The sequence below is a fragment of the Trachypithecus francoisi genome, unplaced genomic scaffold, assembly GCF_009764315.1.
Source record: "Trachypithecus francoisi isolate TF-2019V2 unplaced genomic scaffold, Tfra_2.0 Lachesis_group3, whole genome shotgun sequence".
NCBI lineage: Eukaryota > Metazoa > Chordata > Mammalia > Primates > Cercopithecidae > Trachypithecus > Trachypithecus francoisi.
Genome location: NW_022681468.1, coordinates 113072511 through 113097472, shown reverse-complemented (window position 1 = coordinate 113097472; position 24962 = coordinate 113072511). Strand labels below are relative to the sequence as shown.

General features: G+C 40.6%; 1 protein-coding gene across 11 annotated transcripts in view; it reads left to right on the top strand.

Annotated features, from left to right (window-relative positions):
• The first annotated feature begins 165 nt into the window (after nt 1-165).
• UBE2Q2 (ubiquitin conjugating enzyme E2 Q2) overlaps nt 166-24962 on the top strand; it is a 59741-nt gene continuing 34944 nt past the window's right edge. For 3 of the 11 annotated variants that reach the window (XR_004432199.1, XM_033190984.1, XM_033190982.1), the window contains exons 1-3: nt 168-1140; nt 11678-11779; nt 17485-17589. Coding sequence is in view for 9 of the 11 variants with exons in the window: in XM_033190984.1 (XP_033046875.1) it covers nt 961-1140; nt 11678-11779; nt 17485-17589 (387 nt within the window). In the remaining 2 variants the exon portion in view is untranslated. Of the gene's footprint in view, nt 1141-1287; nt 1779-11677; nt 11780-17484; nt 17590-24962 lie in introns of those variants that run through there. The other 8 variants (XM_033190983.1, XM_033190978.1, XM_033190979.1 and 5 more) reach the window with 6 other exon arrangements.

The window sequence follows — 24962 nt, the reverse complement described above, 5'->3', positions numbered from 1 at the left end:
GGAGGGTTATCTTAAGCTTGCGAAACAGGGCAAAACAAGGGAAGTGGGGAGAGAGAGACTATATACGGCAGAACACAGTTGGTAGCTAAGGGAAAGGATGAAATCATGGTACACCTCCAGGAAACAGCCTGCAGGGGCTAAACCATCCACTTAGGTAAACGGATGGTTTGAGAGCAAAGGAGGGAGCAGCGAATCCGGTGAGAAGGTCCTCACAGAAACCCAGGCTAGCGAAGCGGCGGCTTGGACTAGGGTGAGAGTAGCGGAGGTAACGCTGGGTGGGCCGCACCCGCGTCTCCCACGAGGTCCCCCGGTCAGGTTAGCGGGTGCCTGGCCGACGGCCAAGCTGAGGAGCCGCCCCCAGGGGCTGGCGCGAGTCTGCAGCGGCGCCGACGTGGCCGGCGCGATCGGCCGCGCACGTGTCCGGCCCCAGACCAGAGGCGGGGGCGCGCGGGGGTCTCCGGCTCCTCCCCTACTTCTGGGGCCCGGGCGCCAGCTGGCCCCGAGCCTACAGTCCGCGGGTGCGAGGAACGGAGCAGATGGGTCCGGCAGAAGGGAGCTGGGTCAAGGCGAGGAAGGGGCGGCCGGGAGCGCGCGCGCGCGCTGGCCTCGTGCACGCGCTGAAACGGGAGCGCGCAGGGCGCGCCGCGGTGAGGGGGAAGGGGGCGGGGTGGGGGCAGCCCTTTCCCAGGCGGTAGCGGGGGCGGCGTCGCTGTTGCCCTTTTAAGCCGCCGGGCCGCAGCCTCCTGCCGCTGGAGTCGGTTACAAAGGGAGCAGCCGCCCAGGCTGCCACACAGCTACCCGCCGAGGCTTCCGCGCCCCTCGCCATTTTCCAGCCGCGCTCGACGAGGCGGAGCCGCGAGAGCGCGGCCCAGGCCGGCCCCGCGGGGGCTGTCGCGGCCGTGACGGCGGCTCCGGGCCCGGCTCCCCTTCCGCGCCCCTCCCGCCGGAGATGAGGGGAAGATGTCTGTGTCAGGGCTCAAGGCCGAGCTGAAGTTCCTGGCGTCCATCTTCGACAAGAACCACGAGCGATTTCGCATCGTCAGCTGGAAGCTGGACGAGCTGCACTGCCAGTTCCTGGTGCCGCAGCTAGGCAGCCCGCACTCGCCGCCGCCGCCACTCACGCTCCACTGCAACATCACGGTGAGGCGCCCGGCCGCGGCCCCGCGGGGCAGGGCGAGGACGGCGAGGGGGCGCTCCGAGTCCCGGGACAAAGGGGAGCCGCCTGCCCCAGAGAGGTTCTGGCTCCCCGGGCGGGGCTGGCCCGCCCCTTTACCCCGCGACTGGCCCAGCCCAGGCCCGGTTGGGACTGAGAGAGGCTTGGGTGGGAGGAGGCGGAGGGCGCGTCTCTACGGCTCCTCGCGCGGGGCTGGCTTGGGGGCTTCTGGCCCCTCTCGGTCCCCGTCGCTTAGCCCCGAGGTGGGAGTCCGCGGCGGCCGGAGCCCTGATGGGGCCCATGGCCGCCCTTAGCCGGCCTGCTCTCAGGGACCGCGGCGGGGCGGGGCGGCGCGGCTCCGGCTGTTGTTTGAGCCCAGGCGGCAAAGGGAACGGCTCATAAGTTTTAACGCCTCATTTTTCAGTCAGATTTTCCTCGTTCTCGCTTGGTCAGCCAATTATTTTTAAGTTTGCGTTTAAGGGGAAACTGACAATGAGAATGGACTCGTTGACGGAGGAAAAGTTGGAATGCAGACTCTGGTGCTGTTTGAGCGACCCCTCTTCCCCCGGGCCTGGCTGCGCGCTGCTGTGTTCTGGAAAGGCGCCTAGTACCGTGGATGCGGCAGGTGGTGTTGAGTGTGTATTCGTGTGGCCCCTCCTTTGTGTGTAAGCCTCGAAAATGGATAGGTGAAAGGAGATACGCGCCAGGGCTGCTCCCCGGAAAGATCACTTATGTCACAAAGCTGAAAAGACACTTTTAAAAACTTACTCATTAAGCAGAAAGCTCATTAGAAACCCAAGGCTTGATAAAGGAATTGAACTATTTTCTCCATAAAAGTGTATTGTGAAGCTGTTCGTCGTGAAATCAATTTAAGATATTGGTCCAAACTGCAGAATATTCTCTTGGTTATAGTAGGCGTCAAGGTGGTGGTTTCGGGCTCCCCTTCAAACATGGCTAAAACCAAGTCTGTTGTTTTTAACTCCCTTTGGTTGAGTCAGTGGGTACTCAAGTGCCTGCAGTGTGGCTGGCGTTTGCAAAAAACCTTGATGTTATAATTGACCTTAAAATGGTTACCAGACTATCTGGGGAGAAGGTGTGTTCATTTAAAACAAAAAACAAAAAAACAAAAGCAAAAAAAAACCACGCAGTCAAGTGCTGTACTGAGGAGAGAATTCATTTACTGAATGAATACGTCTGAGTGTTCTGGGCACTAGTGTTGCAGAATTGAGTGGAGCAGTCCTCGCTTTCAGAACCCCATTTTCTTGGGGGAAGAGTTCAAGAAAGTGAAATCCTCTGGTATCATCCTGAAAGCCAAAGGGAGCAACTAATTTTGACTTGGGGGAGGTGCCCTTCAGGGAAAGGCTTTGATGAGAGGCTGAGACAGAGACGAGCTTCCACAGGTGAATACAATTTTGGAAGACTGGCGGAAGGGCATTTTAGACAGGAAACTCCACCCAAAGAAGACACGGAGACTTGAGAAAGTGTGGTTTGCTTAGAAGTAGAAAATTTATGCTCAGACTTGAGAGGCCCACGATATAGGCTGGAGAAGGGGAAGATTTTCCAAGAGTGGAAAACAAAGTGTAGTAGTTCTCATGAAGCAGGTGTTTTAAGGAGACTGCCCTGAACGGCTTCCAGGATGATTACTCTGGCAGAAGTTGAGGCATGGCCAGGGAAAGGTAGGGCTGGTTTGAATGATAGGAGGCTGAATCTGTAGGCCGTGGGAAGCTACTACGTTTACTCAGGTAAGTTGGGAGAGTGTAACTGCCATCCAGGACTGGAAGTGGTTCTCTCCAGTGGGTGGCATTAGGAAATGTGGTTATCCCAGTGGGGTTAGGGTGGTCTTGTTGCTGTGCCGGCGTTTAGTGCTAGGAGTACAGGGATATCAAATGTAACGTTCAGGCAGTCTGCCACAGCAAAGAATTATCCCACCTAAAGTGCCACTGGTGTCCCATCGAGAACCGTATTGGAGGCTGGTAAGAGTCTGCTGCAGATAAAGATAAGGAGTGATGACCTGGATTAGGCAGTGGCAACAGAAATGGAGCAAGAAGTGAATGAGACACTTTCAGTACAAGGAGGGATTTGGTGAGGACTAGTGTAATAGCACCCACCGCTAGGTAGAAACTATTAAAATTGAGGTGCTAGTGAAATATGACAATCAGGAGATAATTGTCATGGCAGCTGCTCAGTACAAATGTCTGCTAACTCTTAATTATGGAAAAACATCAAACGTACAAAAGAACAGTGTAATGTAGCCAGCCTCAACAATGATGAACTTTTGGCTAATCCTCATCTGTACTCCGCTTTGGATTATTTTGAAGCAGATTCCGGACGGATCACTTCATCTGTAAATATTTCTGCTTGTATCTTTTGAAGTTAAAGACTCTTTTTTTTATTATTATTATTTTTTGAGACAGAGTCGTGTGCTGTCGCCCCAGCTGGAGTGCAATGGTGCGACCTGAGCCCACTGCAACCTCCGCCTCCCAGGTTCAAGCAATTCTGTTGTCTCGGCCTCCGGCGTAGCTGGGATTACAGGTTTCCGCCGCCACACCTGGCTAATTTTTGTGTTTTTAGTAGAGACGGGGTTTCGCCATGTTGGCCAGGCTGGTCTTGAACTCCACCTCAAGCGATCCACCCACCTCGGCCTCCGAAAGTGCTGGGATTACACGAGTGAGCCACCGTTCCTGGCTGTAAAGACTCTTTTAAACATGGATGAGTGTTTTGATAAAATCTACATGGCTTGTTCATGTCCATACCATTTCCTTTGAAGGGAAAGATCAAGGGAAAAATGGGGTTGGATTTCAAATGATTTGGTTTGATTTATGATTTGTTATTCTCTAAAGCTGTAACTCTTAAAAGGTAATGAGTTTGACTTACTTAACTTTTCCTCTTTAGACAGTTCAATTATTTATTGAGTTCTACATGCTAGGCCTTGTCGTCTTTATACTTACCAAGAAACATCCTTATGCAGTTTCTCTAATGTTTGAGAAACTAAGTTGTTTTTCACACGTGCATGCTAGTTCCTGAAGAGTCCTGTACAGGTGCTCTGCCGGCTTTTCCTTTCAGGCTTCTGTATCAGCTGTATTTCCCCCTGTAGAATGTGCCCCCAGCCTCCACCCCTTAACCCTACCCCATATGTCTTTATATACCTGACCATCCCTCAAGGCTCTTCTGGGTCATATTTAGTTCATGCTGATATTTCCCCTTCTTCCCATCTTTAGTCCTTACTATTTTTGCTTTTGTCATGTTTTCTTACGCTGTATTGTGTAAGCCTTATTTTTTTTTTTTTATGGTGGCAGGGGAGAATATTTTATAATTATGCTTTGTGCTTTTTATCTTCCACTCAATAAATGCTTCATAAATATTGAGTATATGGCCCTATTCTAGCTATATTGTATTTGAACAAAAATCTTAATTGCCTTGTAAGTTAACTGCTAAGAATTTGTCAAAAGTGCAGAGATAACATCAAGAACTTGTCATGGGTAGTACAAAAAGGTCTCTAAGGGCTTGAAGGAAGTGTGTAAATTGACTTCATATGAGAGTGTAAGAAGTGAAAAAGACTGAACAGAGTAGATGTTTTACTCTGTAGGCCAAAGGAATTGAGCTAATTCTTTTCCTGTTTTATAAATTTGTCCTAATCTTAAATAATGAAGGGAAAAGAGTGCTCTTTTTCAACCTCTAGGAGTCCTTTTTATTCTTTTCTGTGAAGCCATGATATGAAACATTGCCTGTTACACAAACTTAAGTATAGTTTTTCCATCTTCAGTAAATTAACCTGATTGCCATCTAATTAGTTATTACAATCACACCGAAATGCAAAGCAGCTTGTTTTAATAACCTGTGCAGCCTTACTGGGAGCTAGTATATGGCTTTCTTTTAGTCCTTTTGAAGTATTTAACATAACTTGGCAACTCCATTACTCCTTTTATGGACTTTTTGGCATCTGGGCACTCTTGGTAGGGAATCACTGTTTTAGAATGAAAAATCTCCCCTAGTAAGTAAATTAGCTAGTAAACAAATGAAACTTCATTTTTTATATTACTTGCAGAGCATAAATTGTTACCCTTTCTGCATAAGTGGCTGTTTGCTAGGCTGCTTTTAGTGGGACTTTTTTTTGATTGGTTAATTAAACTTCTATTGATTATTGCCAAAAAGCGCGTACCCCCAACAGCAAGATACTAAATTTTAGAAATGTTGGAGCTGTGAATCCAGGAGAAAGTGAGAAGTTTAGCTTTTATTTAGTAGTTAGGAGCTTAAGTAAATCAGTTCTTTTACTGTGTTTCTGTATATAGTAGATAATATTTTTTGCCCTGCAAGAGAGCATATAGAGGACAGCTCTTTGGCAATGATATTGTGTTCTACAAATATAAAAGTGATGGTGTCATTTGGAGCTGAAAAACACTTTATTTTGAAAATGTTTTATAACAGCTTTTCGTGGGAAATAAAGCAATGCTGTTAACTTTATCTTGCATTTTTCTGGTCTTTACTGTGATTAAAAAGTAGTCCAGTCAAAGTTGTACAAAGGAAATAAACCTGGACTAAGGAGCCTAAGACTTTCTCTTTGGTTTGCCCTCCTGGGACAGATTACCTTTCCAAATTCAATTCATGGAAAAGCATTTGGAAATATCAGAACTGTCATGTTAAGCACCTAAGTGGTACTTTCATTCCAGAAGAATCATTGTTTTCATTTATCTGACCAATTTATAATATAGGGTCAAATTCCTAGTGGTTATCTATGCTCTCTCATCCCCATTTTTATCCCTGTCTTTGAAAGGAACAGATACATGAAGAGGAGACTTAGGTTTCCTTTTCGTGAATAGTATATCCCTTAGTATCTTGATTTTTTTCTTTTTTTTAATTTGGTTAAACTTACTTAGACCTGGAAAAAGGTAGTATTTGATAAATGTCAGCTAGTTGAGGGGTGGGGAATTGAGTTTAATGGAAATAGTCACTGCCAAATGTAAAGCATGACTGGAGAGCCAGAGTGATAAAGCAGGGGTCCCTTTTTCCAGATCCTTTGTAACAGTGTTATGTGATCTCTTCTAGAAGATTCTGAAAGATAATCCTGACTTGGAACCTAGGAAACCATCCAGTGGGTTTCTGCAGCTTAGGTGGTTCAGATCCTCATCAGCACCTTTGTTTTCTGTGCCTCAGTTTGCTTACAATGATGTTCACAGTAGCTGTAATTTGCTGCTTGTGTTTGAATACTTAAGCATTTTCTTTTTGGGTTTATAAGCATTTTTATTTTAACAAGAGTTAGAAGTTTTACTCTGCTTTTGTGGGCTCTAGGTTAGCTGCTTGGTTGTTTATTTGTAAAATGACTAGCAGGGAACCATGTGTGTGCATTTTAAATATCTTTTGTTGTCAGAGCAGTTAGAATTTTATTAAGATATTATATGCTAATTCTGTCAATTTACTTCATTCTCCACCCCACATTTATTGAACAGCAAAGTATGAAAGTAATGTGTCCCATAACTAGCCTTCAGAAGAATTGCAACTGCTATATCTCTGAACCTTCAAGAAGTTTGTGCATTGTTTTTAAAAAAATTATGAAATCCCTGAAGATAGCTGTGTCCTACATTTGGAAAGATACAAAAACTGACCATTCTGGCAGGCAGTTTTGGTTGCTGGTGCTTGAGATAGAGCCACACAATGATTTCAGTGGATTTATGGAGAAAAATAGATACAGAAAATTACTTCTAAATAAGACAAAAAAATCTTTTTCTTAAGCAGTGACAGGTAAAGAGGTTGGCTTGGTTAATCTTCAGTTGTGTTTCCCTGTATTAAGACAGTTTTATGGTGGGGATGGTAGTGGTGATGAATTTGTTTGAAATTTGTCCACTTACAATAATCTTTATGGTAGCTGTCACAGACAACTTCATCCTCACAGGCCTTAAAATTACTATGAAACTAATAGGATGGATGAGAACAGAGGACCTGAATAATTAGATGCTTAGATAATTGTTCTGTGTTTTCATAACTGTGGTGAAAAAGAGCAGTGCTAGAAGCACTTAAACATTCTATGTACGGGAAAACTGCCTGAATTTGTATTGGAATTTTTGAGCACCATTCACTGTTTAAAAACTGACATATTGTAGGTCATATTTATTTTAAAGAGAAATAGTAGGAAAACTTATCTTTTCAAGATAGATATAAAGTTTAGTTAGTTAACCTGATCAAAATTACAGAACTTAAAGCATGTGAAAGATTGAAAACATTAATACGTAGGTTTAAATGTTGGTCATTATTTTAGATGTGTTTCAAAGTAGATTGTGTCTTAAATATTAAACTGAACAAACCTTGAAAATGATGTAGAGTTTGTGCTGAAGGTTAAGTTTCCTGGGGTGGTGGATATTTTATAATATGGAAAACAAAATCTTCTTATTGTAAGACATTAAAAAATTTTTAGTCAAAACCAGGAGATATTACTTATAATTCTACCACTCAGAATATACCACTATCAGAATTTTGTATCTTTCCAGTTATCTGCTCATATTTTTTCTCCGATGCTTATATATGTTCCCTCTCCCTTAAAAAAATCAGATTTTTTTGTAATCTGCTTTTTCACTCAACAATATTGTAGATCCATGTTATAACTTACTCTTCGTGTTTAGGCAAGATGAATTCTGACCACACCGAGGTGGCCACCCTTGTCCCTGTGATTCCAGATCTCTCGGAACTAGAGGTCTAGTCTCAGGGAAAACCCAGATTTTCTTGGTTTAACCCACCTGACAGCTAATCACTGGAAATGGGGTCGGCTGGTCGAGTCCTTTGGTCAGGTTTTGTGTCAAGAGAGGGAGGTGGAAAGATGGGAGGGAAGGAGGTAGTGAAACTGGTCTCAATGGAACTATGTAAGTTAATATAGAATGGCAAAGGGATGTTTCTTCCAAGGAAGAAATTCTAAGGAAGGAAGGAAAGTGGAAGGGAAGGCAGCAGTTCTCAAAGTTTTGTGGTCAGGACTCCTTTGCACTCTTGAAAATATATTGAGGACCCAAGGGCTTTGGTTTATGTAAGATGTCTGTTGGTGTTTATCACTAGAAGTTAAATCAGAAATATTGAAAACATTGACTCTTTAAAAACTCATCACATATTGTTATAAATGCTTTTATGAAACAAAATTTTCTAAGCCAAAAATAGAATAGTAGCACAGTCTTACATTTTTTGCAGATTTCATTGATGTTTGGTCTGTCATTTGCTTTTGCATTTAATTTGTTGTATGATATTTGCTTGAAATAATGTAAACAAAATCTAACCTCATACAGACACCTGGTTGGAAAAATTCTAGAATATTTTAATGGCCATTTTAGATAATTGTGGATATTCTTTTTTTTTTTTTTTGAGATGGGGCTCACTGTGTTGCCTAGGCTGGAGTGCAGTGGTGTGATCACAGCTCACTGCACCCTCAGTCTACTGGGATTCAGGTGTAGGCCATCTTACCTGGCTAATTTTTTGTATTTTTTCTAGAGATAGGGTTTTGCCATGTTGCCTAGGCTTCTTTTTTGATACTCCATCAAAACTTGGTCTTTCTTGAACTTTGGATCTTTTACCCTTGCATGATATTATCATGCATTGATCATTTAGATAATAATGGTTCACCGAGATCTTCTAAATGTTGATACATTTGATTTTACAGTTTCAAAATACATTCATCAGTATTGCCATCAATGTTATCAGGATATTCTTGGAAAACAGTGGTGTATACAAGTTTTCAAAAATTCTAATTTTTTGTTCAAAAACTTGCATTTTATTATTAGCTGTTTTATTATTGAATTTTATTATGGCCTGTCTGTTGTTTTCCTTGAAATGACAGAATCTTATTTTTTGAGGAAAATCCAAAAACCCAAGTTGAAATAACATTGTCAATCATCCTTTCAAGTAAAAATAGTATTCTATTAAAGTGGTTAATTCAGTTCACGACTTAGTCACACAAGGGTTTTTTCTCAGGCAGTCTGTAGGAATGCTCCTGTGTACTTTCCATTTCATCATTTGAAATATTAAAAAGACATATTCAAGGATTAAGATGTAGTAAAATTTTCACTGCTTTATCATGGATATTCTTTTTATTTTTGAGACAGGGCCTTGTTCTGTCACCCAGGCTGGAGTGCAGTAGCGTGATCACAGCTCACTGGAGACTCGACCTTCTGTGCTCAATCCTCCTGCCTCAGTTTCCCAAGTAGCTGGGACTGAAGGCATGCAACCACCATGCTTAACTAATTTTTGTATTTTTTTGTAGAGATGGGGTTTCACCATGTTGGCCAGGCTGGTCTTGAACTCCTGGGCTCAAGTGATCCTCCTGCCTTGGCCTCCCAAAGTGCTGGGATTACAGGCATGAGCCACCATTCCCAGCCTTATCGTAGACATTCTTAAATGAAACTGATCTTTTGTTGCTCTTCCTTTTTAAACCTTTCCTGTGCATAGTGAAGAATACCATGACTACTAGTAGTTTGGTGTTACCACCTTTATTTGTGCTAAAGTGCCAGCATTTTTATCCACCATTGTATCTTCACCCTTACAGCATATGTCAACATGTTAATGTTCTTGTAAAAATAGTGTGGGCCTGGGGGTCTGAGAGGCCCCACTTTGGGAACCATTGAAATAAGTACTTAGACCTACAGTGTATCACATCTTTCCATCTACAAGATTAAAAACATGATTTCAGTTGTTTTTGTAATTTTCTTAATATGGTTTTGAGGGGTTTCAGTCCAGAGTGACAACATATATGTTTCTTGGCTTATGCTGAAGTTTACTAGACAAATGCTAACCTAATAAAATGAGATCCTAAGTGTAGTTGCAGTTTCTTTAGCCTAAGGAAAAAGAAGCCTAAAAACTAAAACAGTAAAAGTGGTCCAGATGGTGTATTCCCAACGTGTGTGAAGAATTTGAGTAAGAATATGCAGTACTCAGTAACTAGTGTTCTTCAAGAACAGGATTAATTCTGAAGAGTTTCTCATTTAGCCTGTAAAGAGATTTGGGGCACCGTAAGAGTTAGAGGAATGAGAATAGTAAATAACTCATTATTGACCAGGTATATTATTAATGATGTCCTCCATCAATACAACTTATTCTTAAAAGAACATTTGTCAAAATTCTTTAAAAATATTCAGTTTCTGTGGCTTCAGCTATAAATCAGATTATAGTTCTCAAAGCAGTGTTTCCTAAAATTGTTTCTGCAAAATTGTTTTCCATGACTTGAACCTAGTTGTTCTGAAGCTAATATTTAATAATAATGGTTTCCCCCCAATTTATAATAGAAAACCATACAAAGTAACAGAGTAAATGTCTGTTAGTGGGTGAAAGCACATAATGCTTAGTTCGTTAGCTTTTTTCAAAAATCACATGTATTTAAAAAGATAGGGGCCTGGCATGGTGGCTCATGCCTGTAATCCCAGCACTTTGGGAGTCTGAGGCGGGCAGGTCACGAGATCAGGAGTTCAAGACCAGCCTGGCAAACATGGTGAAACCCCATCTCTACTAAAAAATACAAAAAATTAGCTTGGCGTGGTGGCATGTGCCTGTTATCCCAGCTACTCAGGAGGCTGAGGCAGAAGAAGCGCTTGAACCTAGGAGGCAGAGGTTGCAGTGAGCCAAGATTGCGCCACTGCACTCCAGCCTGGGCCACAGAGCAGGACTCCATCTTGAGGTTAAAAACAAAATGCGCGTGTGTGTGTATGTGTGTGTATATATGTAGTAATGGCATTTCTTGGTAAAACTTCGTTTGTGTGATAGGTTAAAACATTAGAATTTTATGGTGGTTGAATTAGTTTTCTATTTCTCTGTAACAAATTTAGCAGCTTAAAGCAACAAACATCTCACCATTTCTGTGGGTCAGGATTTTGTACAATTTATCTTGGGTTCACTGACTTGGCCTCTCACCAGGCAGTGAAGGTGTTGGTGGCAGCTGTGATCATCCTAAGGCAGGATAAGGAGAGAATCAGTCTCCAAGCTCACTCATGTAGATGTTGGCAGGATTTGTCTCACAGGCTGTTGGACTGGGCCTTTATTTCTAGATGGCTTTTGGTCTGAGGCCTTTTATAATACCTCATGTGGGCCTCTCCATAGGACACCTCATCACATGGCAACTGGTTTCCATCAGAGGGAGCAATGGAAAGAGCAGGAGAAGGGTGACCAAGGCAGACATCATAGTCTTTTGGTAGCCTAATTTCTGAAGTGATGTTATTACTTTTGCTGTATTCTCTTTGTTAGAAGTGATTCACTAGGTCCAGGGGCGGGAATTTTACAAGGGTGTGAATGGCAGGAGGTGAAGGTGATTGGGGCCATTTTAGAGGCTGCCTGCCAGTGTTGAAGAAAATCATTGACTTCTATGAGCTATAGCAACAGACAGTGCTATGCAAGGAGAATGGCTGTCTCAAAAGTCCGGCTCCTCACATGGTTTTTAACGTGTTGTCTTTTCCCCCATACATTTTGTTTAAATCCATGGTCATCTTGCCATTTAGTGGTGTGGTTTAATTGCATATTTGGGTTAGTCTTTATGTAAATGTTTAACATAGGTGTCTCTGTGTTAAACAGGAATCCTATCCATCTTCTTCACCAATATGGTTTGTGGACTCTGATGACCCAAATCTGACATCAGTTCTGGAAGGTCTAGAAGATACTAAGAACAACAATTCGGTAAGAAAATAAGCCAAGCTGTTTTCTTTTTTCCTCATGAACATTACATATAGAAATTAAATGTTAAGAGATAATATGATATAAAAGCATGATTAATGATTATAATCTTGTAGGAATTAAAGAGTAGGTTTTTTGTTGTTGTTGTTGTTGTTGTCCTTCAAATTCTGTTTACTACCTGGTCTCTCTTTTTTATTTCCCACATGTCTAACCTTAATTTCGATTACGAATTAGGGATCTCTTTTTTCCCTGAATTCTAACCACTAAGCCAAACAAGCATTTTGGGCAGAGATCACTAGCCAAGGTGGGAAGCAGAAAAAAGACCAAGGTGGAAGTGAAGGAAGAGATGGGGAGAATGACACCAGAACTAGTATGAGGGAATTGCCTTTTCTTTCAAGGTCTGTAAGTGCAGCAAAAGTCAAAGGTATTCAAATATAAAGTTTTATTTTTGTTTTTAGTATATAAAGAAATATAACTTTCTGTGTTGCAAAAATTTTTAACACTTTTTTTCTTGATTATAAAACTCATGAGCAACCATTGTTGAGAAAATTAGTAAAATATAGACAGAAAAAAATATTAAAATCTCCCATAATTTCTCTACTTAATATAACCGCTGTTGACATGATGGTTATTTTCTACCAGTATATATTTTTTCTTTGCTAGTAAAATACATATAACTTTATACATATGTTTAAATAGTTGAGGTCATATTTTATATAGTTTTATATCAGTTTAAAACACATTTACTGGCTGGGTGCGGTGGCTCACGCCTATAATCTCAGCACTTTAGGAAGCCGAGGCGGGCGGATCACTTGAGGCCAGGAGTTCAAGATCAGCCTGGCCAACATGGTGAAACCCTGTCTCTACTAAAAATACAAAAATTAACTGGGCATGGTGGCACATGCTTGTAATCCCAGCTACTTGGGAGGCTGAGGCAGGAGAATTCCTTGAACCTGGGAGACAGAGGTTGTGGTGAGCCAAGATCACACTACTGCACTCCAGCCTGGGTGAGACTCCGTCTCAGAAAAAAAAAAAAAAATTCTGTATTTCCCATGATATCATAAAGTCTTTATAGAAAAATAATCATCATTATTTTCAGCTGACATGATTGGTTAACTAAAAATATTCAGAGGAACCAACTGAAAAAAAGAGTTTTTAAGATTACTGGTTAAAAGATCTGTTACATAAAAGTTAATAGCGTTCCACAATTTTAGCTATAATCACATAGAAGATACAGTGATAAAGTATTTTTTCAAGTATTTCAACAAAAATTAAATACCTAGGAATCAACTTAGATGTGCAGGACTTTTATCAAGAACACGACGGTTTTGCTGAGTGGAAGGAAAGATTTGCATTCTGTGTTCCTGTATGAGCAGGTCTCATGTTATAAATATGTCACTTATCACCATGTCTTCATATTCGTAAATGTAATTTCTGCTGGGTGCAGTGGCTCATGCCTGTAATTCCAGAACCTTATGATGTTGAGGCAGGCAGGTTGGTTGAGCTCACGAGTTCAAGACCAGCCTAGGCAACATGGTAAAACCCCGTCACTACAAAAAATACAAAAATTAGCAGGGTGTAGCCGTACACACTTGTAGTCCCAGCTAGTGAGGACGCTGAGGTGGGAGGATCAGTTGAGCTTGGGAGGCAGAGATTGCAGTAAGCCTAGATTGTGCCTCTGAACTCTAGCCTAGGTGACAGAGTGAGACCGTCTCAAAAAAAAATATGTATATGTATGTGTGTGTGTATACATATATGTATATATAAAATACATAATACGTTTATATACCCATATGTATATACGTGTATGTGTGTGTGTGTGTGTGTATATATAATAAATTTCAGTACAAATCCCAGCAGATTTATTTTTGGAAGTTAACAAAATGACTCTAACATTTAAAAGAGTAAATGATTAAAAAAAAAAAAAGAATAGACTTGTTCAACCAGATGTTCAATAAAATGTTGTGTACTAACCCTGTTCCAGACAGATAAAGGCAATGGAAATTTAGAACCAGAGTCATGCAAATGAGAATTTAGCGTAAGGTGAAGGTAGTATTTTAACTTAATAAGGAAAGGACAGATTATTCTGTAAATAGTCTTAGGAAAACTATTTGAGGAAGTTTGAGTCTCAACTCTGATTTTTGTCAAAATAAGTTATAGTTGGTGTAAACACATCTATTCTTAAGAACAGAAGGCTGGGCGTGATGGCTCACACCTGTAATCCCAGAACTTTGGGAGGCCCAGGCGGGTGGATCAGTTGAGGTCAGGAGTTCAAGACCAGCCTGTCAACATGGCGAAACCCCGTCTCTACTAAAAATACAAAAATTAGCCAGGTGTGGTGGCATGTACCTGTAATCCCAGCTACTTGGGAGGCTGAAGCAGGAGAATTGCTTCAACCTGGGAGGCAGAGGTTGCAGTGAGCCGAGATTGTGCCACTGTACTCCAGCCTGGGCGACAGAGCAAGACTCTATCTCCAAAAAAAAAAATATTTTAAGAGTTAAGGCTGAGGCTTGGCACAGTGGTTCATGCCTGTAATCCCAGCACTTTGGAAGGCCGAGGTGGGAGGATTGCTTGAGCCCAGGAGTTTGAGATCAGCCTGGGCAACATAGCAAGACCCTCTTTCTCTTTCTTTCTCCATATATATATACACACACACACACACACGAGTTAAGGTTTGTATGGAGAGCCATGAAGGTAAGAGGTAAAAATTAAAAGCTAGGTGGACACATGTTTACATCCCCAGCAAGGGGGTTGATGGGAAAGAATGGTAGACATAGTTCTGTTACTGCTACCTCCTTTTAGGAAGTTGCTTCAGAAGATCTAAAGATAACGGTTTTATAATAGCAAAAATGAGTTACTTTTCAGTGTCTAAAATATTAAGTAAACATGTTCATAAGGTTAAATGAAATAGGATATAACATTGGTCCTAGTTTTTTATAAAGTGAATGTATTTACATGAAGGAGAAAACAACTCACCTCCCACTCTTACAGCCTCTGCCAGTTTATCGTAGCCTAGTTTCTTTTTTTTTTTTTTTTTTTTGAGGCGGAGTCTCGCTCTGTCGCCCGGACTGGAGTGCAGTGGCCGGATCTCAGCTCACTGCAAGCTCCACCTCCTGGGTTTACGCCATTCTCCTGCCTCAGCCTCCCGAGTAGCTGGGACTACAGGCGCCCGCCACCTCGCCCGGCTAGTTTTTGTATTTTTAGTAGAGACGGGGTTTCACCGTGTTAGCCAGGATGGTCTCGATCTCCTGACCTCGTGATCCGCCCGTCTCGGCCTCCCAAAGTGCTGGGATTACAGGCTTGAGCCACCGCGCCCGGCCTAGTTTCTTAAGAGAATAAGCTACATGTCTTCACCTTTTTTCGCTGAAGTTATTGTAATCTGGATTGTGCCTTCATTGTTGCACTAAAATTTATCTCCTAGTTGCCAAAACTAGTGGCACCTCTCTTAGTCCCCAAATTGACCCCTCTGCAGTATTTTGATACTGTTGATTGTTCCCTTGTTGAAACATTCCTCCATTCTTAATGTCCACCAATAAAGAGTTGGTTAAATAAAAATTATAGTGTATAGTTTTACAGTAGAATATTCTGTTGTAGGCCAAAAAAAAAAAAAAAAGAAAAGCAGCCAGTCTTTCCATAAGAGCATATGCAAAGTTCTAAGCTACATTAAGTGAAAAAGCAAGGCATAAAATATTGTGTATAATTGGCCCCTTTAGTATACAATGTAAAACAATCTATATGCTTGTTTATACTTTTTTCTTTCCTGGTGGGTACAGGAAACTGTTAATAGTAGAACACAATTAAAAAAATACTGGCTTCTGTGTCAGGCTCTGTGATAATTGTGATAATCTAATGGAACTTTCATCGGGTTACTGTCTTGTTTTGATCTTATCACCCTGCCTTGGTCTCCTCCGATCTCTTCTTCCTTGGCCTACTTTTTTCTTCTCTTCTCATTCTGTGCTTTTTCTGAGTAATCTTTTACTCCCATTACTTTAGTCATGACCTCTGTTCTAGGGATTCCTAAATCTGTATTCATCTCCAGCTTCAAACCCATATATCTGTCTGTATATCATATATGTTAGGGAATCTCACTTGGAGTGCCATGGGTGTTCAAAATGATGACATTTAAATTTGCATTTACCCACCTCCTAGCACTCTATCAGCCCTGTGTTTTTCCTCGATAACATCTCCTTGTGATTGTGAGTGGGGGAAAAAATGAAATAATCCAATTAGTCACCCATGCCTAAACCTGGGAACTGTCTTAGTGTTCTTTTATATACTACTGTTCTCTGACCTCCCCCCTCCAAACTAGTGATTTTCTAAGACCTGACCTTCTGAATGTCTCTTACAATTTTCTCTGTGATCTCAGTTTCTTCCTCCCATCCCTCAGATGCTTTTTTGGTGTGTGGGGGAAGGGAGGAAAATTGAAATTCCTGGAAAATGTACTACCCTGTCTTTCTTGTTGCTTGATATGACTCCACTACCCTGCTGCCTCTCTCTCTCCAGCACTCCTGGAGCCCCTTACGTGCCAGAGGTCAGAGTGTCTAGGTCTGTGTCCAGATCGCCTTGCGTCATCTTCATTATACACTTAGCACACAATAGAGCATATTGGGTGGATATCAGATCCACACTGGAGCTTGGTTTCCTTTTAAGCATGAAGATTTTTGTTGGATCCTAATTTACCATTCAGCCTTCTTCATTTCCATTTGCTCCATTGTCCACTTTGGGAAGGCTTATTCTTTGCTTCGTTAACCCATTCTAATCCTGTGTCGTCTTTCTTTGTCCTTTGTAAACCTGCTTCTTTCTCTTCATCTCTTTTCTTGGTCAGAGCCACCTAGGAAACTGTTCCCGACTAAGTGAAGTGAGTTGCCTTATTAGATCCCATTTGAGTCACCTTATACATTGAAAAACATTTTAAACAATTAAAACCATACTTGTACACATGATTTACCTTGCTTATTTGTTTAAAGCAAATATGCTTACAAAACAATCTGGACTTAAACATGGAAATTTACAGTTATTCTTTGCAGTTTTCCTAGTGAATTATTGTTATTTTTTTAGACAGACACTTAAGAACCTACTAAGTATCAAGTGTTTTACAGGTTTCATTAATCTTTACCATTCTGGGAAAGTTTTCACTTCTTTGTTTTACAGATGGGCAGACTCATACTCAGGGAATTAGATACGATATCCAAGGTCATCTATCTAGATTGCCAGGCTCTGTCTACTAGATCACATTTGCTTCTGTACTTTTAAATGAATATGACCGGAATATATACTTTTATAATCCATCTGTAACAGCACTGCCTGTGTGTGTCTGGGTTATTTTTTCTGTTTGTTTTTTTTTTAATTTTTATTTTTTTTGGTAGCCTCATTAATGCATTAATATTCTCTTGTCTGAAGTTGTAAGTTTCTCAGAAAACAGGTTAGCAGTGAGAAATTGGACAATATCTGGAACTTCCTTCTTCTGCCCTTATTGTTGTCATTCTGCTAGGTATCAGTTGTAGTGATTATACCCCAAGCCACAGTAACTTTCTTATACTAGAGGATCCTGAAAATATTTAAAGACTATTTTTTAAATCTGTAAGCTGCAGTTGAGCAGTAACAAACTTTTTCATTTCCTACTGGATTGATTACAGTAGTCATAACATTATTGATGTCTTCTAAGGGCTCTTTAACATAATGCTTATTTACCGAAATGTGTTTTGTAGCTTCGTCAGCAATTGAAGTGGTTGATATGTGAACTCTGCAGATTATATAACCTTCCTAAGCACCTGGATGTTGAGATGCTAGATCAACCACTACCCACGGGTCAGGTAAAGTAAAAATTCTCTAGTGTTCAAGAGCTAAAATAAATTGTCTCAAGCAAAAGTCAAACTAGGATGATTTTTCTTTTTATTATTCAACTTATTTAGTAGTTTCTTTTTTGTTCCTATTGAATTGTTTTGTGTGTTCTGTTTTAGGTACTAAAAATAAACTTTACATTCTTTGGAGCTGCTGGTATTTACTATACAGGCAAACAGTTGCCCTTCTCCCTACCACCACCTTTTTGTTAACATTGCTGGTTTCCCTAAATGCTCTTGCTTCTTTCATTGTTTGTCTTTGGTTATTCAATTTCCTTCACCTAGAAATGTCATCTCCTTAAGTCTGTTTATGCTTTTTAAGAACTAACCCAAAAGTTATCTCCTGCAAGCAACAGAAATTTCCACTAGTTCACCACCACCACTAACTTCATTCTGAATTTACCTATTTAGGCATCAGTTATTTATTTTTTTACTATAATACATTGTAATTTAGCTCTTATAACACCCACTTACCACTCACCTCCCTTTTCTCAAATATTATCTTTAGTCATGTAAGTAATCACTAATTATCATTAGGACTTTGTAGAGTAAAGCCAAGTTTTCTAGAATATTTAGGATAGGATATTTCCTTTCTTGATGCAGCTTTTAGTTTTGCAGTATCTTCCTCATAATAGTAATTTTTAATTTAAAAAATTATGTTGTAGCCCTTTCTGTGAGGTTTCCCTTTCTTCTGAAGCCTTTGGCTCCTCTTGCCCATCTTGGCAGGTTTTTCTTTGGGTTGGCTGTGCAGATGCCATCTTGAGGTTTTTCTCATCTGCTTTCCTGCAGTAGATCCATTGTTTCTTGGATCTCATGCCATCTTTCGTGGCTTACCCTTTCTCATTTTGCCTGACTATATTCTCAGGTAAAACCCTAAGAAAGCATGGAGCAGTACATTTTCTGAGCGGTAGCTTCTGAAAAAATACTGTCCAGTGTTTGGGTTTTGGAGCCAGACCGAGATAGGTTTGAACCTTGGTTCTGCTACTTATTGGCTGTATGCCCTTGGGCTGATTCCCTAATTGCTCTGTGCATCAATTTTGAATTGGCAAAATGGGAGAACCAGTAATAGTATTAGTACCTATGTTTTTGGGGAACTATGAGGATTAAATGAGTTGGTACAGGTAAACCATTTAGAATAGTGCCTGGTGCATAGCACATCCCCATCAATGTTCACTTCTGTTATATTCTACCCTCCCTCACACTTGAGTGATAGTTTGGTTGATTATATATTTCTGGGTTGAAGATAATTTTACCTTAGAATTTCAAAGTCTGTGCTGTTGTCTTCTAACCAGTCGTGGTGATGAAGCCTCATGCCATTCTGAGTTTCAGTCATTTATGCATGGCTTTCTCTCTGGAAGCTTTTAGGAGTTTGTCTTTTCCTTGGTGTGCTGAAACAGCACAACAGTATACTTAGTGTGGGTCTTTTTTCACTCATTGTACTGAGTACACCAAATGGATAGGCCTATGGATAGGCTCTTTCAAATTTGGAACCTTGAATCTTCTCATATTTTTGTTGTTAACTTCCTCCTTTCCATTTTATTTGTTCATTTTGAAGTGTCTGTTAATGGGACTCAAGACCTCTTGTCTTGAGTCTTGCATCTCATATTATTTCTGAATTATTTTTCTTTAATTTTAAAATCTAGAATATTTTTCTTTCAACTTTTGGAAATTTTATTTGGACAGTCATAACTTTAAGTTTTATTTATTGTTGCTTAACCAATTATCCCAAAACTTAATGGCATAAAACAACAAATTTGCCTATCTGTCACTATTGTATGACTTAACTGGGGCTACTTGGACAGGTTTTCTGCTGGTCTCATTTGGCACCTTTCACTGTGTGGTTTAGATGGTGACAGGGACTGGTCATCTGGATGCTCAGCTGTAGTGGATTATCTGAGACGGCTTCTTCACCCACAGGTCTGCTGCCTTGGTGTTTCTTCACCTGGCCTCTCTGCGTAGCACGTCATCCTCTCAGGCCTCTTCATGTGGCTTCTCTTTCTCCAAGAGGATAGTCAGTTCCTATTTTTGGCTTCCAGAAGCACAGAAGTGGAACTGCCAGATGTTCTTAAGGCTTAGATCTGGAACAGGTCCAATATCATTTCTACCAAATTCTGTAGGTTAAAGTGAGTCTTGAGGCCAACCCAGATTCATTGTGGGATGGGCCCATCCAAGGACGAGCCCTGAGTTCTAGCAACCTTTTCTTCACTGATTATTTTTTATTCATATTCTGTTTTTGTTTTATGGATGTAATATATTCATAAGTGTCTTTAAGGAGCTATTTTGATACTTTGACCCTCTCCCTAGCATCTTTTTAATAATTTTTTTTCTTAATTTTGTTTTTTTTTTTTTAAACCTTTCCTCAAGTATGTATTCTATGTTGCTCATCATTTGTAGTCTTTTAATTCCCTTTTTTGTTCATATTTGAGAGAGGTACTAAAAGACTGATTGGGAGCCTGGGTGTGGTGGCTCACACCTATAATCTTGGTGCTTTGGGAGGCCGAGATGGGAGGATCACTTGAGCCCAAGAATTAAGACCAGCCTGGGCAACATATTGAGACCCCATCTTTACAAAAATAAAAAATTAGGTGGGTATGATGGCACCTGCCTATAGTCCCAGCTACTCAAGAGGCTAAGGCAGGAGGATCACTTGAGCCTATGAGGTTGAGGCTGCAGTGGGCTGTGATCATGCCAGTGTACTCTGGCCTGGGTGACAGAATGGAACCCTATCTCAAGGAAAAAAAAAAAAAAAAAGACTGAAAGACTGATTGGGAGTTCTTCGTGTCCAAGACTTGTCAACTGATAGCTTTTAGTGGGAATTTAGGCTGATTCCCAATTGTTATTCCCTACCCCTCTATCTTATCTCCTGGTGCAATCATAAATGGTGGCTGGAACTACTCCATTCCTCTGGATATGAAATCTGTGTTCTCTTGCCTGGGGTGGATGTATGTTTGCTTGGGTTCTGCTTAAGGAGATGTGGTAGAACAGTGTTTCAGAGCCTGGAAAATATGTTCTGTATATAGGCTTTTGTTAATCTGTTTACAGTGTTGCCTATCTGTCTCGCTTTCTGGGGTACCTAGTGTCTGAGTCTAGAGCCTCTTCAGGATGCTGTGAGATAAATTTGCCTCCTTGTTATCGATATCCCCCTAACCTCCACCTTTGTGGGCTTTGCTCCATTAATTAACCATTTTCCATTTACTGTCATTGTCTAGAGGTGAGTTCTTGTCTGCTGATAACCTCATTCCTTTTTTGTAATTGTGTGTTTATTCTTCACCGTAATTTTAGTGGAGCCTCAGGACAAAGAGCAGATGGGAGAAATATGTGTTCAGTATTTACTTTTCCTTCTGTGTGTGTTTTTTTTTTTTTTTTTTTTTTTTTTTTTAACAGAGTCTCTCTGTCGCCCAGGCTGGAGTGTAGTGGCACGATCTCAACTCACTGCAACGTCCGCCTCCTGGGTTCAAGCGATTCTCCTACCTCTCAGCCTTCTGAGTAGCTGGGATTACAAGCACATGCCACCACAGTCAGCTGATATTTTATAAACATCTATGATCACCTGGCCAGTGTTTTTTTTTTTTTTTCTGAGTTGGAGTCTCACCTGCCGCCCAGACTGGAGTGCAATGGCGTGATCTCGCCTCACTGCAGCCTCCGCCTCCCGGGTTCAAGCAATTCTCTTGCCTCAGTCTCCCCGGTAGCTGGGATTACAGGTGTGCGCCACCATGCCTGGCTAATTTTTTGTATTTTTTTGTAGAGATGGGGTTTCACTATGTTGGCCAGGCTGGTCTCGAACTCCTGACCTTGTGATCTGCCCGCAGCCTCCCAGAGTGCTGGGATTACAGGCGTGAGCCACTGCCCCGACCCCTTACTTTTCCTTCTGTAGGACATCTGCAGCTTGTGTTTTTCACTGAATATCACATGGACTTAATGCATAGAGAGCTGGCTGGTTTTTCATGATTATGCCCACGATTGTATGTAGGAATTTAACTTGTGAATTCCTAATTTTAAATCATCGTTGCATTTCTATAGTGAACGCCATTAGAATGGATATGGTAATATTTTATTTTTGGATTTTTACTTCTATATTAAGTAAGGTTATACTTTGTTTCCTTTTACGCTCTTATTTCAGTATCAAGGGTATGCAGGGCTGACTTCGAAAGCTTTACATCTTTTTTTCTAAGATCTAAGATGTAGATCTAGTTTACACAGTAATTTTCAACTGGAGATTTTTGCCTCCCATGGGACATTTGAAAATATCTGGAGCCATTTTTGGTTTTCACAGCTGGTCATGGTAGGGGGTGCTGTTGGCATTTCTTGGGTAGAGAGGATGTCACTAAACATCCTACAACACACGGGAGAACCCTCCACAAAGAATTGTCTGGCCCAATATATCAATATTGCTGAGGTTGAGAAACCATGGTTTAAATAAAACTCCAATCTGGAGGATGAGTCTTTGACTGTCTTTTTCCTTTTTCTATGTATTGTTCTCCAGATTTTCCTCTTCTTCAGTTTTAGTAACTGTAGATTCTAAAAAAAATGATCGCTTTATGTATACTTCTAAGCTGTTGCATCGTATTCACATGTGGCTGTATGCCATTTTCGCTTCAAAAGTTTTATCTTGATTACTTTTCAGAGGCTTGGCTGTTTTATTGTATTAGTCTTGCGAAAGAATCCTCCTTTAGTTTTATTTTTTAAATCTAGTATTTTCTTTTTCATTTTTTGCTTATGTCTTAATTCCCCTTTTTATTTTGCTTTTTCTGGTTTAGTGGATTAATGTAATTTAAATTGCTTTTTAAACAACCATATAAGGGTATGCATTTTCTTTGGGTGCTGTTTGAGTTTATTGCACAAATTTTAAAATCTATTTTCCAAGTAATTTTATTCCATCATTCATTCACATTGCCATACTATTAAAACTTTTTATTGTGAGAGATGATGTGTATTGAAAATATGTAAAATGTAAGCTTAGTGTAACACATAATTAGAGTGAATACTTGGAAACCAACACCTAGCTAGCACCCAGGGGAAAAGAAGGAACATTGCTCACACTATGGAAACCTTCTGCAGGCTTCTTCCCAATCACTGTTCCTCTGTACGCTTATCTTTCCTTACGTTTCTCTAGTGTTATCACTCACGTATGCATCCTTGAATAATACAGTGTAGTGTTGCCTATTGTTGAACTTCTGAAAATCATACTATGTGTATTATTTCATCTTTGTTGTGCTCAACATTGTGTGTGAAATTTGTTCCTATTTTGTGTAGCTATAGTTGTTTTGCATTGCTGTATTTATTCCATTGTTTGAATACACCCTACCATTTATCCCCTTGACTAGATACAGACATGTGGGTTGTTTCCAGTGTTGTTAGGAACAGCGAATGCTGCTGTGATCATTCTTGTCTGTATTTCATGGTACCCCTGTGCCAGCATTTCTCTGGGGTACATACTTAAGGGCATGAGGATCAATTTCTTCTTTTACTCAAGAGTTATCTAGGAAAAAAAACTTTTTAAAAAGCATTTTCAGGTGACTTTTCAGTTATTTTTAGTGCCTCAATATGGTCAGAGAATATGGCCTGTGACCTTTCAGCTGCATTATCAGCAATCGTTTAGACTTCACTATTGGTGTTAATGTTGTCTTTGCTTATTGCTGCTCCTTGTATTATGTCTCCTGCTCCCTGCCCCTTAAGTATATCTCTGAATAATATCCTATTTTTTTTGTTTTGTTTTGTTTTTTGTTTTTTTACCTAGAAAGCATTTGCAGGGATATGTATGAAGAGCATCCCTTGAATACTTCCTGTCTGTTATCATTTGTTCAACAAATATCTGACTCTGTATAAAGTATTCCACATTGGTGTGGAGAATCTGGAGGTAAACATACACAGATATGCTTCCTGTATTGATGGAGCTAGATATAGAATTCTGAGTTCATAATTGAGTCTATTCCCAGTTACTTACACTTCTATCTTCTGATATTTGTTACAAATGAAAAGTCTGATGCCTATCTCATTCTTACTACTTTCTGTGTATGTTATTTTTTCTTTCTGGTAGTTGGTATGATTTTCTTTGTAACTGTAAAGTGTGGGGGTTTTACTTTTCCGTATTCCTTTTTTTTTTTTTTTTTTTGAAACAGGGTCTTACTCTCTTGCCCAGGCTAGAATGCAGTGGTGTGATCATGGCTTGCTGTAGCCTCTACCTCCTGGGCACAAGCAGTCTTCCCACCTCAGCCTCCTGAGTAGCTGGGACTACAGGTGCGCTCTGCCACCATGCACGGTTAATTTTTAAAATTTTTTTGTGGAGATGGGTTTTCACCATGTTGTCCAAGCTGGTCTCAAATTCCTGGGCTCAAGTGATCCTCCTGCCTTGGCCTCCCAAAGTGTTATAGGCATGAGCCACTGTATCAGGCCTTCAGTATTCCTTTGGGGCATTCAGAGCTGCTTAATATTCTAAAGTCTTTATTTAGCTCAGCAGCACTTGTCTCTTTTCTTTCTTTTTATTCCCCTTCATCCTCTGGATGAATGTTAGATCTCTATATCTTTGATGTCCCTTAACTGTTCTCTTACTTACCTCTCTTCTGTTTTTTCCCACATCTCCTTTTTTTCTCTGTTCTAAGGGAATGTCACTGTTTGGTTTTCTTAATCATAAATGCCTTATTGGGTCAAGTGCATAGTACTCTGGCCCTTCTACAAGTGGTTTTTTGGGGGTGGGGGGATCTTATTTTTACTTTGTAGAATTGTGCTTGCATAGTAATCTGTTTATTTTGTGGATGCAGTATCTTCTCAATTACTGCTAGAGATCCCAATTAGGTTTTTAAATTCTATTTATTTCCTTCATTAGTAATGCTTCAGATCATTTGTGCTTATTTGACTTGGCACTTTCCTTTCAGATTGCTAATTTTCTTCAGCTCACTGGTGATACATGGTTATCTTTTCATTTATAGATGAGATATACCATTGATCAGTATCCGTTGTTGATCTGAGTGTCTTCAGAATTGTCACTCTTTTCTGCTGTGGCCTCCCCCTCCTGGTTTGCAGACCTGTGCTCTTCCTGTGGCATGAGGATGGGGAGGTGGTGGCTGGTGAGCTTTCTAACTCTTGAGCTAAAAGGAAGAGGCCGAGTCTGTTAGAAGATTTTGCTGCTGCATTGAGTTGTATTCAAAACACTCTGTCTTTTCTCTCTGGTTTTGAGACTCATAGAGGCCGTCAAGATAGGGTTCCTATCTAGGAGAGTGATCCTTACCAACTGTAGATGGGACAAGTACAGTAAAGAATGTCTGATTCTTCTGAAAAAAAGTGGTTCCTCCATTATTTGGATTGAATTTGTGACTTTCTCAAGCCCAGCAGTCTGATTCCATCTCCTT